A 14,822-nucleotide genomic window follows, 5' to 3' on the forward strand; every position below is an offset into this window, starting at 1 on the left:
ATCAGTACACATATGTCCCCTCCCTCCCACCTCCCACCCCATTCCACCCCCTTAGGTAGCCACGGAGCAAATTCCCACTGGCTATCTGTTTTACAAACGGTAATGTACATGTTTCCCTGCAGCTCTCTCAGTTCCTCTGGATTCTTAACCACTGGATCAAAAGTCTTTTGAGGCATTTTAAAAGCTTTGGGACAAAAAGAGTTAGCATTAACTCTTCAAAAATGTTAATGACTTTAATCTTATTGATATAGTAGTGTTTTTGTCTATCATTTTTATCCAGATTTTCTTCTTTTATCTTCCCTTACTTTCTTTTTTTTGATTTATTTATTTTTGACTGAAGGATAATTGCTTACATTATGGCATTGGTTTCTACCAAACATTAACATGAACCAGCCATAGATTTACCCATGTCCCCTCCCACTTACACATCCCTCCCACCTCCCTCCCCATAGGGTATTTTCCCCTGAGTCAAACAGCAAATTCCCATCTGCTATCTATTTTACACATGGTAATGTACGTTTCCATGTTACTTTCTCCATACCTCTCACCCTCTTCTCCCTGCGCAACCTTGTCCATAAGTCCATTCTCGATGTCTGGGTCTCCACTGCTGCTTTTGAAACAGGTTCATCAGTACCAGCTTTCTAGAATCCATATATATGCATTAGTATATGATAATTGTTTTTCTGACTCACTTCACTCTGTGTAATAGGCTCTGCATTCATCCACCTCATTAGAACTGACTCTGCCTCCTTACTTTCTTAAAACCTAAATAGCCTATGATATCCTTTAGTTTGGTTACAATCAGCAGTAGAGTTGTAGTTTCTCATAGATTGATATTTCTGTGATAATTGTTGGTTATTCATCACTACCATGGAAAAGGTTATTTATTACATGAAATTTATGTGCTTGAAAATTTTATTCTGCATATTCTTATACTTAATGTTTTATATTGATGTAAGCCATTTACTAATAATTCCAAAACATGCAGTTACATTTGTAGTACCATGATTAATAACCTCACAGAACTTTAACATTTGTAAGTAAAATTTTTGAAAGTAGAAAAAAAAGTTTGTCTCTTCTTTGATATTGGACATTTTTTCACTTTGAATAAAATATTTTGAAATAACAGTTCTCTTGGTCTTAAGTATTTTAAGGAAATAAAGTAGGGACTTCCCTAATGGTCAAGTGGTTAAGACTGTGTTTCCACTGCAGAGGGCACATATTCAATCACTGGTCAGGAAACTAAGATCTTACATGCTGCGTGGTGTGGCTAAAAAAAAAAAAAAAAAGCCTGGTGTGATTATATTTTTAAAAATTTTAAGAAATTAACCATAAATATTCCATTAAACTGATTCTAGAATAGCCCTCCTAAAAATAAGGAATCAGGTAAATATCTCTCATTTCATTATACCTTCATTTGAAACTAATTTGGGATATTGAAATGTGTCCAAGAATTAGGTGATAGTTTAGTAGCCTATGAATTTGTTATCTTATTATGCATTATCTGTGTCTGGAAAAGGAAGAAAATACATATAACTTATTAAAAACCTATAATTGGAAATTAAATAACATGATTTTTAATTTGATCTTTGCTGATGCTTTTTATAGCACTAAAGCTGTTTTACTCTTCTCTGACCATTTATAAAATACAAAAAATTTTATATGACAAACTGTAATAACTTATATAAGGCACTTAAAAAATTTTTACAGATGAGGGAGCAAATAAATTGTAAATGCTCTGCATGTGTTAATTAAATTAATACTCATCTGTAATATATGTATAAATACATACTGCATTTCTAAATTATTGATTACTGTATTTAACTAACACTTTGATGGCCCTACAGAGAAGAGCATCAAAGAAGCTTTTGATCTCATTTAAAATATAAAACTATTCTACATAGATCAGATAATGTAAGACTTGGATGACTCAGTAGCAAGATTTAGTGGTAAAGCAGAAAGAGCTCTAGGGAAGAAACAGGGAAAATCTGTTGTGGGAGCAAATATCAGGGGAAATCTTGCTGAAAAGAAGGGAGAAGAGACCTTTTTGAAAGAGAGAATGCATAAAAGAACCCCAGGTGATCAAAAGCATCAGGAAAAGTGTGTCAGTGACCATGAAAAAGATGGACTGTTCAAAAGAAAGTGGGATCCAACCCACTGGAACTTGGTATGTCTGGGGGAAAAGTCAGAATGTGAAGTTGGAAAATTGAGGCAGGTTGTAGAAGATTGAATTAGACTTAGGTGGCGCTAGTGGTAAAGAACCTTCCTGCCAATGCAGGAGATGTAAGAGATGCCAGTTCCATCCTTGGATCGGGAAGATCCCCTGAAGAAGGAAATCACAACCCACTCCAGTATGTTTGCCTGGGAAACCCAATGGACAGAGAAGCCTGGTGGGCTACAGTCCATAGGGTTGCAAAGAGATAGACATGACTGAAGCGACTGAGGCTGCATGCATAGCAGGATACAATTTTTAGTTTTTGATTGAACATAAAAATGAGTAGTGAGTTTCATTATGTGTGTGTGTTGTATGCATCAGGAAACAGGGAAACCAATTTTCCTGACATCAGGAAGCTTATTTTCTGGTAGTATGAGACAGAAAAGGCATTTAATGATTGTTTTAAGGTCTTGATGCTTTGAAGGATCAAGTGAAAGATGCAGGGTAGGTAAGATGTGAGGTTAGGTAAGATATGAGATCATTTTGGAGAATAGAAAAATGACCAAGTTAAGTAACATGTAATAGAACTTGTAATAGGCAACATGGAATAGCCATGTAGTTGTTCATTTTAAAAGGAGTTGCTCAACACAGTTGCCACTGTTTCTTCAGCCATGTTCAGCTGCCTGAATGAAGGAAAGGTGTAGGAAAATAATTAGCATTGATTAAGGTCAGGGCTCTTCTAGAAGAGCACAAGAAAGGGAGAGTGGAACAGAAAGTCAAGAGTATTTTCAATGGAGTACTTTTAATAATAATGGAGTATGGAATCTAAGGTGGGTTGAGATGGAAGTAAGGTCATGAAGAGGATGATATAGTGAAAAAAGTGATTGGGAGAGTGGATTGGCAACCTTTAGAAGTTTAAAGAATTTTACTAAAATTAACTTTAACCTTTAGTATAGTAGGTAAAGTGGAAGGTTAGGTGGAATGACCAGAAATTAAGGTGCTTAAAGATGAGAATGTACAAATATTGATGAAGATATCATCAGGGAATGACAGAAGAGCTGGTAATTGATGTAAGATGCACAAAAAAAAAAAGTCACTGGAGGTGAGGAGGTACAGAAATTCAGAACCTCCAGTGCCTTGAACAGAATAACTGTGTGGATGCCCAAACCAGCAGAGTAGTGGCAGGGGTAGGAAGAGAAAGGATTACAGTGAGGGATATTCTAAAACCATTAAGTAATGAAATGTTAGTTGATGACTGCTACAGAGTAGATAGATGATGGTAAAATTGATGACAGGAGCTTCAGAGGAGTTAGATATTATTGAATTAGTTAGTGAAGTGAAGTCGCTCAGTCATGTCCGACTCTTTGCAACCCCATGGACTATAGCCTACCAGGATCCTCACCCACTTAATGGACCTGAATTTGACCAAACTCCAGGAGACAGGGTTGGACAAAGGAGCCTGGGGTGCTATACAGTCCATGGGATTGCAAAGAGTTGACTTAGCAACTGAACTACAACAGCGTTAAAACGAGGAGAAAAGACAGAAATGGCTAGGTAGAACCCACCTCCACTGACAAAGAATGTGAAGGGAAATTTCTAAGAAAAGACTGAAACTGATAGACAGTGTGCTCCTTTGGGTTGTTGTTTTCAGTTGCTCAGTCATGTCCAGCTCTTTGCAACCCCATGGACTGCAGCACGCCAGGCTTTCCTGTCCTCCACTATTTCCCGGAGTTTGTTCAAACTCCTGTCTATTGAGTTGGTGATGCCATCCAACCATTTCACCCTCTGTCATCTCCTTCTCCTCCTTCCTTCAATCTTTCCTAGCATTAGGGTCTTTTCCAATGAGTCAGCTCTTCACATCAGGTGGCCAAAGTATTGGAGCTTCAGCTTCAGCATCAGTCCTTCAAAGGAATGACTGGTTGGATCTTGTAGTTCAGCAGACTCTCAAGAGTCTGCTCCAGCACCATAGTTTGAAAGAATCAATTTTCAGTGATCAGCCATTTTTATTGTCCAGCTCTTAGATCCATATATGACTACTGGAAAAAACATAATTTTGACTATACGGACCTTTGTCAGCAAAGTAATGTCTCTGCTTTTTATTTGAGATGCTGTCTAGGTTGGTCATAGCTTTTCTTCCAAGGGGCAAGTGTCTTTTAATTTCATGGCTGCAGTCACCATCTGCAGTGATTTTGGAGCCCAAGAAAATCAAGTCTGTCACTGTTTCCATTGTTTCCCCATCTATGTGCCATGAAGTGATGGGACCAGGTGCCATGATCTTCATTTTTTGAATGTTGAGTTTTAAGCCAACCTTTTCACTCTCCTCTTTCACCCTCATCAAAAGGCTCTTTAGTTCCTCTTCACTTTTTGCTATTAGGGTGGTTTCATCTGCATATCTGAGGTTATTGATATTTCTCCCAGATATCTTGATTCCAGCTTGTGCCTTATCCAGACTGGCGTTTTGCATAATGTACTCTGCATATAAGTTAAATAAGCAGGTGACAATATACAGCCTTGTTCCATGTCCTGTTCTCACCTTTGGATACAATGGTGGAAAGATTAGAGGATAGAAAAGACTGACAAATTGAATTAGGTTGTGCACAGCATTATGCTGTGATACAGGTGATGATGGAAGACATGCAGGGGGAATCAGAACTGCTAGTTTGTCAGGGTGAGTGACAAGCACGTGAGATGTTTATTTGGGATGGTGTCTCAGCAGAAGGTACTAACTGCTGTAAAGTAAAATGCGTGGAGCCACTAGAATACTGGTCTCCTCTGGAGCTCCTAGGTGGCAGTGGCCAAGGAGTGCAAGAATGCCAGTTCAGGGATCTGCTATTCTGTGAGCAAGAGGTTCTGAGAGGTGGGACTGTGTTTGGCCAAGCTCAGACCATCTCACCACCAGCAGGTGAGCTCTGCTTCTTCTGTTTGGCAGCTCTCTGTTGAGTCTCCAAGAACAAAAGTCTTTCAGAAATCTAAACCTAGACACTCAGACTTAAAAAGAATAACTATAATTGTGTATTGAGGGAAAAACGAAACACCAGTGGGTGGCAGAGGAGGTTGCCATTGAACAACAGTGCCAAGATGCTTTGTACGCTGGGAGAAGCCTTTCTGTTTTGCCTGTAGACTGCTGTAACTGAGAATAAGGATACAATGGTTTTATAGAAAACTTGTCTTTTGTTGCAGGGAAAATAAAGCAGTGACATGTCGTTAGCTTTTCATTATTTGATATGAAATAGGAATGAGGCAAGCTCCATTGAAATTACTCTGACTTCCACATACAATTTATAAATGTTTAAAAAGTTGAATGTTCAAAGATAGATAATAGCAAAAGAAAAGTAATTCAGGAATGGGGTTTTTCTTTGAAATTTAACTCTATAGGTAAAATTTACATTTTATAAGAGTCTTGAACTTATGAAAATGGGGCGCTAGCCTCCTTTTTAAATCTCTTTAGATAAGTAACATTATAGTATAGTATTGCAGAAAGAAAGAGCAGAGTAGCTTAGGGTTCCAGAAAGAACAGAGTAGTTTGAAATGTGTGTGGGTATATGGGTGTGTGTTAATCACTCAGTAGTATCTGATTCTTTGTGACCCCATGGACTATAGCCTCTGTCCATGGAATTCTTCTGGCAAGAACACTAGAGTGGGTTCCCTTCTCTGGGGGATCTTCCCAACCCAGAGATTGGACCCAAGTCTTCCGCATTGCAGGCAGATTCTTTACCACCTGAACCACCAAGGAAGCCCCTCTCTAATGATAACATCTTGAAAAATCAATGTTGATAAACATCAGTATTGAGTAGAGAGTAGTTTAATCCTCAAACCAGTGTACTTGTTAACTTTTCCAAATTTTCTTTACAAAGAGCTTTATTAAAGATGGAAAACATTTATGCATATAAATTGTAACTCATCTTAAAAAATCAATACTTTTGATCAAATAATGCACTTGACTGCTCACAATCTGTTTGCTTCTTTTTTTTTTTTCTTACTACATTTATTGACTTGAGGGCTGGAAGGGATATTGCAGAGGCACCTTTTCTACTCTGATGCTCTCAGGCTGGACTCTTCTAGAATTACCCCCGATGGGCTCAAAACTGCTTTTACATTTTACTTTTTGCATGAAATGTTTCCCTTTCAATTTCTTATCCCTGTGCTGCCCCACCTGGCATCTACCTCACTTCCAACTTAACCCAGCTTGGTTTTGCCTGCCCCTTAAATCCTTCTATCAAGAAACTTCTCCAGTGAAATTTACCTTGAATGCCTTAAGATAACTGAAAAGTGTGTAGCTGAGTGAGAGATTATATATCCTCTGAGTCTCTGTGGCCCATTACCACATAACTAGGTTATCCCTTTTTTCTCTACCTATCCTAGGCAGGTATTTTCAAGTATAAACACTACAGGAATATTCCTTTATTTTTCTCATGTTCATTATCTCCAATGAAAGTGATACTTGTTTTTTTTTTTTATTAAAACTAAAGAACAGACTTAGTACCCATATGAATAATTCTATAAGGAAATGGATAAAAAAGAACAGAGATGTTAACTTATAATCGGGTTGAAAAGAAGTGAAATGAATGTGTTTGCTCATTCAGCAAACATTTATTAAGACTTTACTCAAATACAATGAACTGAACTGAACTATGAACTTTTCAAGTTCCACATGTACTAACTCAAGTAATTGGCAGGGAAGCTTCCATTTTTATTTATTAAATTTTTTTGAGCATGTGCTGTAGCTCTCCCCTTGCGCTCTGATCTGAGGGCTCTATAGCTGGCCTGAGCTCTGCAGTGCTGTTTCGTTGTGTGTATAAGTAATTCATTAACTGAGAGCTGAGAAGAAATGAATCTCCTAGTTCATAGAAACGTGGATGTCGTAACACTTTCTGTGTAGCTCCATTAAACTTCCTCTCTAGGTGTTATGGCTTTGGAATGTTCCATTTTAATCAGGTCACAATCCCTACCCTGTGGCCTGCACAAGTTTAAGGTATTTGAACTTTTTATAAGAATAAATGGATTCCCATTGTGGAATCAATTATGGAAGTGAAAAAGAGTATCATAGTCTTATATATACCTAGTACAAGCTTGTGGAGATGGTGATAAGGCTCTAGAATGTTTCAGAGTTTCATATTAGGAGGCTTTTTGCTTTCAAGTCAGTAAACAAACTAGAATTGAAATACTAACATTTGATTGCTGCTTCCTATCTGAACACCCTGGGTATATACCAAGTGATATCTAGGTAAATGGTACCACTGATGCTAACCTCATTCTCCCCTTCAGTCTCCAGATCCCTTGACCTAAATTCTGTGTCTGTTTTTTATCAGCCACTTAAAAAAAGTTACTGACTCAAGAATTTCAACCACCCGGGAAACAAAGACCCCTCTGTACTCTTTCCCTCTTTTTCCCTGTTAAAAACAAACACATGTCTTCCTCCTTCCCTCAATGCTAAACAAATGATACGAATGCTCATTCAGTCTTTTAAAAAGATTAAAGACAGATCATAAATATAAAACATAAGGAAAGTAACAGATAATAGTGTAAAAAGAAAAGCATAGAGTCAGGTAGTAAATAGGCTAGAGGGAAGGGAGAAGAGAATTTATAATGTAAAATCAAAGTTAAGGTAAGCTTCTGTACTTGAGAAATTTAACTCTGAGATTCTGGTGAATAAAGCAAGAAATTGAAGCACAGTGAGTTCTTAACAGATTTTGAAGGGAAACAATATTTTTCCTAGCTCTAAATTATTAGAGGAATTTATCACCTGGGTCTAAAACTAATGGGCAGTGAACAATATAATAGATGAAGATAGCATTGCCAATTTTATTAAGAGTCCTATTGGCACTCCTTAGATCTTTCTTAGATAAATTATACTTAATATGTAAAAGTTGCAGTTGACATTCAGACTATGATTGCTACAATTTTTAAAAGCCTATGATAATATTTTCCCACTACCTCCACTACCCACTACCTCCACCTCGTATTTCCCTATGTCATTACCTATAGGGTTCCAGTTGTTCACTAAAATAGTTAAAACAGTCATTAATAGTACAAGTTTCCCCCACTATAGGAGAAATCCTAAAAAGCTACATGCAAACCCTAGAATCTTAAATTGGGACATACAGGGTCAATTTTTCTAACAGATCTCAAACTCAGCTGTTTATCACCATTTCCCAGCAAGCTTTGTCAAAATCAGATTCCCACATCCACAGTGTCGCAACATCCAGATCCCAAAAATTCTAATTTATTAGTTCTAGGTACATGCCGAGAAATGTTTTTAGTTTTCTTTTTTTTTTTTCAAAGAAATTATCTTGCATCATCAGACATTTAGGATTCCCTAATCTGACCCATTCTCCTATCTAATACAGGCATCTCCAATTCACATTTCTGGGAATCAGTGGCCAGACCATGTTGAGGGGTAACCCTGACTCCATGTAAAATGATGTTCCATTTATTGGAAACTTCTAATCATCAAATCATATTTTTCTACAATGACTTTAAGGATATTTCATTTCATTTCTGGAAAAGGAAATGGCAACCCACTCCAATATTCTTGCCTGGAAAACCCCATGGACGAGGAGCCTGGTAGGCTACAGTCCCTGGAGTCTTGAAGAGTTGGACACGAATGAAGCAACTTAGCAGCAGCAGCAGCAGCGGCATTTCATTTCTGATTAAACTTTCGTTGTGTTAAGGGCTACTAACCCTTCTAAATATCTCTGTTTTTGTAGTCTACATCTCAAATATTTAATTGTCTTATGAAAAAATGTAAATGCTTCAGGGGAACTCTATTAAATGACACATGACTATTCATCCTTAAAATGTATATATTGTAAGTTGAGATATATTTTATCAAAGCTGTCAGTCATATATGTCACCTGTTTCTCATACTAAAAAATTCTGAACAACTTTATATCAGTAACACTGTTAAGTTGATATCTTCATCTAAGGTAAATCTTAATTAGATACATTGTCTTTTAACATAATTTGGAGTAATTTACTTACAATAATTATTACTATTTTGAATGCTTCTCTAAAAATTCTGCCTCTAGGAAATTGCAGCTCAGATGTTTAGGATGTGACCTGAATTAAAGATCTTAAATTGTTTAACATGAATAATGAATAACCGGAATAATTTATGAGTTATACATTTCAAATTAAGTGAATAGCCAAGAAATAGAATTTCACATAAAACATTGAATATATTCTCATAAGAAAGGTTCATTATGTGTATGAGTCCCATGTGGTCAACAGGGCTATATATGAAATGGCATGAAAATAAACTTAAGGGAGAGAAAAATAAATTAATTAGATCTGTCATATTTCTCAAGGGGAAAGAAACATAAGACAGAGCAGTCCCCTTGTAACTGAGCCTTAGGAAGGCTAGCTGACTATGGAACTATTTTCTCCATTCTTCACATCTTTATTATAAATTACTTGGGCTTCCAATATAAGCAGTCTTTGGGAGAATTGAGGAAATGACTCGATGAGGCCTCTCATTCAGGGATGTCAAAGGACGTGTAGCTGGAGGCAATGTAATTTCTTCACACAGGCTGGTATTCGGAGATTTCTTTATCAGTGCAGAGAACAAAGGTTAAAAAGCTGCTTCATTCCAGGGGACTCCGGAATCAAGAAACAGACTCGGCACCGGGTCATCATTCAGCTGCCAGCCAACGGAGGCAGGGACTGCACGGATCCACTCTATGAAGAGAAGGCCTGCGAGGCCCCTCAAGCGTGCCAGAGCTACAGGTAATGGGGTGAAAGAAAAGCCTTGTGAGCAACGCACTGAGAGAAACACTTCCGGTCCTACGCTTTCCGATGTTAAGAAAAGGAAGCTAACACTATGCGCAGACTCAGTGGAACTGAGGATGTTTATGACTGGGGGCACCATCTCTTGCCTTTTTTAAAGAGCTGCTTTGCTGCCAAAATCATCTCCAGGGACACAGATACTTGTGTAAACTTCCAAGCTCTATTTTTAGCTTCGGGAGCTTGAGGAAAATTCTTTTGTTGATATAAACTATAGGAAATGCAGAAAAGTGATTAATAATTATGAAACATGTGCTTTCAAAAATAGCCAAAGCAGTCCTTTCCCTCTGAGCTCCAGAGAGCACATGTTCTTCATGAATGCTGGCATTCTGGCTCAGGAAATGACATCTTTATATCAGTGATATTAATAAGATGTTCTCTTCATTTCTGGTCACCTCAAGGAAAGTAAAGCTATTGAAGCTATATATATATCATCATCATGATAATTATTAGAGAAAAGTTTTTTTTTTCCGTAACTATTTTTAAGACGTACCTAATTGAAGCTTGATGTAGTGAAAACCTACAGTCCTGACAAAACTTGCAGTGCCAACAAATGAAATATTACGGCATCAATTGATGGAATGTGATCACAAAATAATTTAAGATGAAATTGATGGCAAATTTGTCATCTTAGTTTATCTGTATTTAATTCTGAGATGACAGACAATGTAATTGTATGGTTACATGATGGACTTTAACTATTAGCCCAAACTTATTTATTTGGGAGATTTGTTTTTGTGAAGTGCATTATAAATTGCACCTTCTGGGTTACCCCTATGATGATAATCAAAAGAGCATTATACAAAAGGCTCATGTCTTGAATGCAGTTGTACAACTTGATTATAAAATAAAATATACCTTTTTAAAATGAAGCACAGCACTTCTGGTACTATCTGCTACATTTGCTGGCAATCCTAACCATTAAAAAGGCTAAATGTGGCACTTCTCTGGTAGTCCAGTGGTTAAGGCTCTGTTTCCACTGAGCGGGGTCACAGGTTTGATCCCTGGATGGGAAACTAAGATCCCACATTCTTCATGATGTAGCTTAAAAAAATTTTTTTAATAATTTGAAATTTTTAAAGGCTAAATACTATCAGTAGAGTTCATTCCTGTAGGAATTGACAGTGATGGACCCTTGTCTCCACTGCCATAGAGTCTACTTTTATATTTAGTGCTGCTTTTTATAATTCCTTGATGAAGTTTAAATTGAATTTGGATAGGACTGAAGCATTGTCAAATTCCTTTCTTAGTGGTCAAAGTCATGGCTCCGTGGCACTGTATCACTATGATTTCTCCGGCATCTTTGCTTCTCTCTGTATGCGGCTTCTGTTCTTTCCATGTAGGTGGAAGACTCACAAATGGCGCAGGTGCCAGCTTGTCCCTTGGAGCGTGCAACAGGACAGCCCTGGAGCGCAGGAGGGCTGTGGGCCCGGACGGCAGGCAAGAGGTGGGAGGCCCCATTCCACAGTTGATTTGCTTCACATTTCTCCAGCATCACTAATTTAACCACTAGCTTGCCTGTAGAGTTTGTTACTCTGACGCCACACTAAGCAAGCAGAGCACATAAAAATCTGCTACTATCCATTCTACCACAAACCAGAACATGGAGACCTGTCTTTTTAAGTTGTGTCTTTTGTTCTTTGACATTAGTAGTTCATTTGTCATTGCTGTTGTTTTAGTTGCTCACTTGTGTCCGACTCTTTGTGACCCCATGGACTGTAGCCCACCAGGTTCCTCTATCCATGGGATTCTCCAGGCAGGAATACTGGAGTGGGTTGCCATTCTCTTCTCCAGGGGATCTTCCCAACCCAGGGATCGAACATAGCTCCTCTAATTACACTGCCATTCATGCTTATCTGAAAGATGATCAGAATGTACAGTGCAGCTTGTTTTTGTTGTTGTTCTTGTAATTAGTTTTTGGCTCATGGTATTCCGTAACACTTTGCCTGTCACCTTAACAATCAATAAGATTCTTACATATTTGCCCATATGCATTATGTATGTGCATGCATATAATGTAGTATAATTGGTTAACTTTCCCAGAAATTCTCAGCAATGACTTTCTTGTCATTGTCATGGCTACCCCCAATTCAGTTTATATTTAGTACTGATTTTTAAATGGCAAACTTCTGTACTCAAAACCTGCCATATGTGGACTACAATCTGTTGACACTGCTAGATAACATGGTATCTTGCAGAAATGAAATATGGAAATATTTCCAGCTTTCCATGATTATTTACTAGATATTATGGATAAAACTTTCATTCCAAGCTTTGAAAAGTGTTCTTTATACATGTAGCAAATTCATTCTGTAAAGAGTACATGATTCTTGTTACTTGTGTTGCTTATAGCATTTAATTCCAGATACATATTTAAAATGTACTTTGAATATGTAATTGAATACATAACCACCTCTCTTTAATTCATAAAAACATGTTTTGCACCCTCACTTGTAGTTACATATTTGATGATATTGTAAAAGTGTGAACATACAGAATTGATTCCAGTTTTTGCTGATTTCATCTGGGACTCCTTTTCTTTACAGAGTAAAGGTTGCTTTTTTTTAAATTTGAAAAAAAATAGCATCATTTTTGGTAAAAATCTTCTATTTTGAAAGTCATTTTAGAAAGCTTCATTGGAAACATTTAGTTTACAATTAACATTAACTAGTTAGTGATTTTCAGGATTTTGTTTTAATGCTTATTTTTCATTCTGTATCCTCTACCATCAGCATCAGCTAAAAAATAACTCTCTCCCTTCACAGTTTCAGAGACTTAGGTATTTAGAATTGAAAGTCTTTCTCCCCATTTCAAACCATTCATGAGAAATTGAGTGATATAAGGCTTTCTTGTCATGCCCTGCTAATTTCCCTTGAATCAAGCATACATTTGCATACATTCTGGACCCTGCATAGAGTTAATAATGAAAATAGGCATGCGTTTAGGAATCAAGAAACCTAAATTTTAGTCCCAATTCTTTCACTCACACAATGTGAATTTTATTCATCCCTTTACATTTCTAGGTCTCAGTTTATTTAGATGGGGAAAGAAAAAGAAAAGAGGGCTGGACCAAATGATCTGTTACAATTTTTTCGTATCCTACAATCTATACACAGATAATATCCTGCCATCAAATGAATTTAGGTAAAACAGTTGAAAACTATATTTTTGTAGGCACTGAGGGAATTCTAAGATGTAAAAACTGTACAGGTTGGAAACAGCTTTAGTTTTGAACTCTTACTTGACTGCACAACCTTGGTTTATTCATTTCTTCTGTCTGAGGCTGAGAAAGTAATGATCCTTACAGTGCTTTGCACATAGTGAAAGTGAAAGTCGCCCAGTCGTGTCCGACTCTTTGCGACCCCATGGACTATACAGTCCTTGGAATTCTCCAGGCCAGAATGCTGGACTGGGTAGCCTTTCCCTTCTCCAGGGGATCTCCCCAACCCAGGGATCCAACCCAGATCTCCCACATTGCAGGCAGATTCTTTACCATCTGAGTAGATCTTCATTAAATGCTAACTCCTTCCCCCTTCCTGTTAGATCATGGTCTAATGAATGTGTGCATAGATCGTTGTAGGCATAAAAGCAACAGTATTAACATGGGTCTTTAGTTTTTTATTGACACAGTCCATATAAAACTTTTCTTTTGGTGATTACCAGTGATCTTTTCATTTCCAAATCTGAAAACCTCTGCTTATTCCTCTTCGTAGTTGACTATTCATTATAACAAGTAATGTCTGCATACATATACTTAGAAGAACCCCTTTAAATTCTGTCTGAAGATAATCTTTTTCTTTGTTGCCTTGATAAAGATTTTATTTTTCCTCAGAGCCTATATTCCTACAGAAGTATGAAATGGAGAGAGTTAAGAGTATAAAAATATCTTGTATTAATGGTAGAAAGGCAAAGAATTCTTTTGTTGATGGTCATGGCTGTTTTCAGCACTCTGCACAATTGACCCGTCAGACTCTTGTTTTATTTCCATCTTTGCCCTTATCCTGAGACTTTTAAAAATGCCAAATTGTGCTCTTTTGAATAATTAAAATAAGAATGTAAGAAATTAGTATCTTACTAAATTGTAAGATGATGTAGTAAAAATTATTATCAGTGAGCAAAGACTGCTGCTGCTGCTGCTGCTGCTAAGTCGCTTCAGTCGTGTCCGACTCTTAGCGACCCCATGGACCGCAGCCCACCAGGCTTCTCTCCATCCATGGGATTTTCCAGGCAAGAGCACTGGAGGGGGGTGCCATTGCCTTCTCCGGAGCAAAGACTATGGAGAAGCTGTTCCCCCTTCCTGATACTTCAGACTTTCTAGTTCCAGTCACTCTTGTGACTCTGATTGCATTCAGAAGACTGTGTAGAAAGAGCCATGAGTGTTAAGAAGGGATGAAGATGTTCAGCCCAGGGAACTTAATTCGTTGAGGGAAATGAGATCACTGGTAACATCGCCTAACAAGGAGGAGATAAAGACGGAAACCAATCCATTGCAAAAGTAGTCATTTGAACATAAAGAGCTTAAGAAAGATCTAAAGGATGAGCTGGGACTTGACTTGTACCATAACATTAGATTAAATAGAAAGGAGAAAAGAATAGAAAATGAGAGCAAGTCTATTAGTTAAGCATCGGAGGTAAGGAAAACAAACAAAAAAAATTAAATGTGTTCACAGAAAAGTGGATAGATTGAAGCTCTGAAGATGTGAGCTGGAGCCCGGGGTAATTTTGTAGAGGGCCATAAATGTCAGAATCAGTATTTTAGACCTTGTTCGATAAGTGGTGCAAGAAAGGACCTGATGAAAGCAGTGTTTTATCTGTCAGCGTGTACAGAGTAAGTTAGAAAGATAAGACACGTGGGTCTGGATGCCAGCCAGGGCATTGTTGTAAC

General features: G+C 37.5%; 1 protein-coding gene across 1 annotated transcript in view; it reads left to right on the plus strand.

Moving 5' to 3' along the window:
- The window catches only part of THSD7A (thrombospondin type 1 domain containing 7A), a 446,988-nt gene that overhangs the window by 358,228 nt on the left and 73,938 nt on the right, over positions 1 to 14,822 (plus strand). Inside the window, exons 10-11 of the mRNA XM_070470953.1 lie at positions 9,748 to 9,880; positions 11,281 to 11,384. Coding sequence (XP_070327054.1) covers positions 9,748 to 9,880; positions 11,281 to 11,384 — 237 coding nt within the window. The remainder of the gene's footprint in view (positions 1 to 9,747; positions 9,881 to 11,280; positions 11,385 to 14,822) is intronic.

This window comes from Odocoileus virginianus, chromosome 1 (genome assembly GCF_023699985.2).
Source record: "Odocoileus virginianus isolate 20LAN1187 ecotype Illinois chromosome 1, Ovbor_1.2, whole genome shotgun sequence".
NCBI classification, from domain to species: domain Eukaryota; kingdom Metazoa; phylum Chordata; class Mammalia; order Artiodactyla; family Cervidae; genus Odocoileus; species Odocoileus virginianus.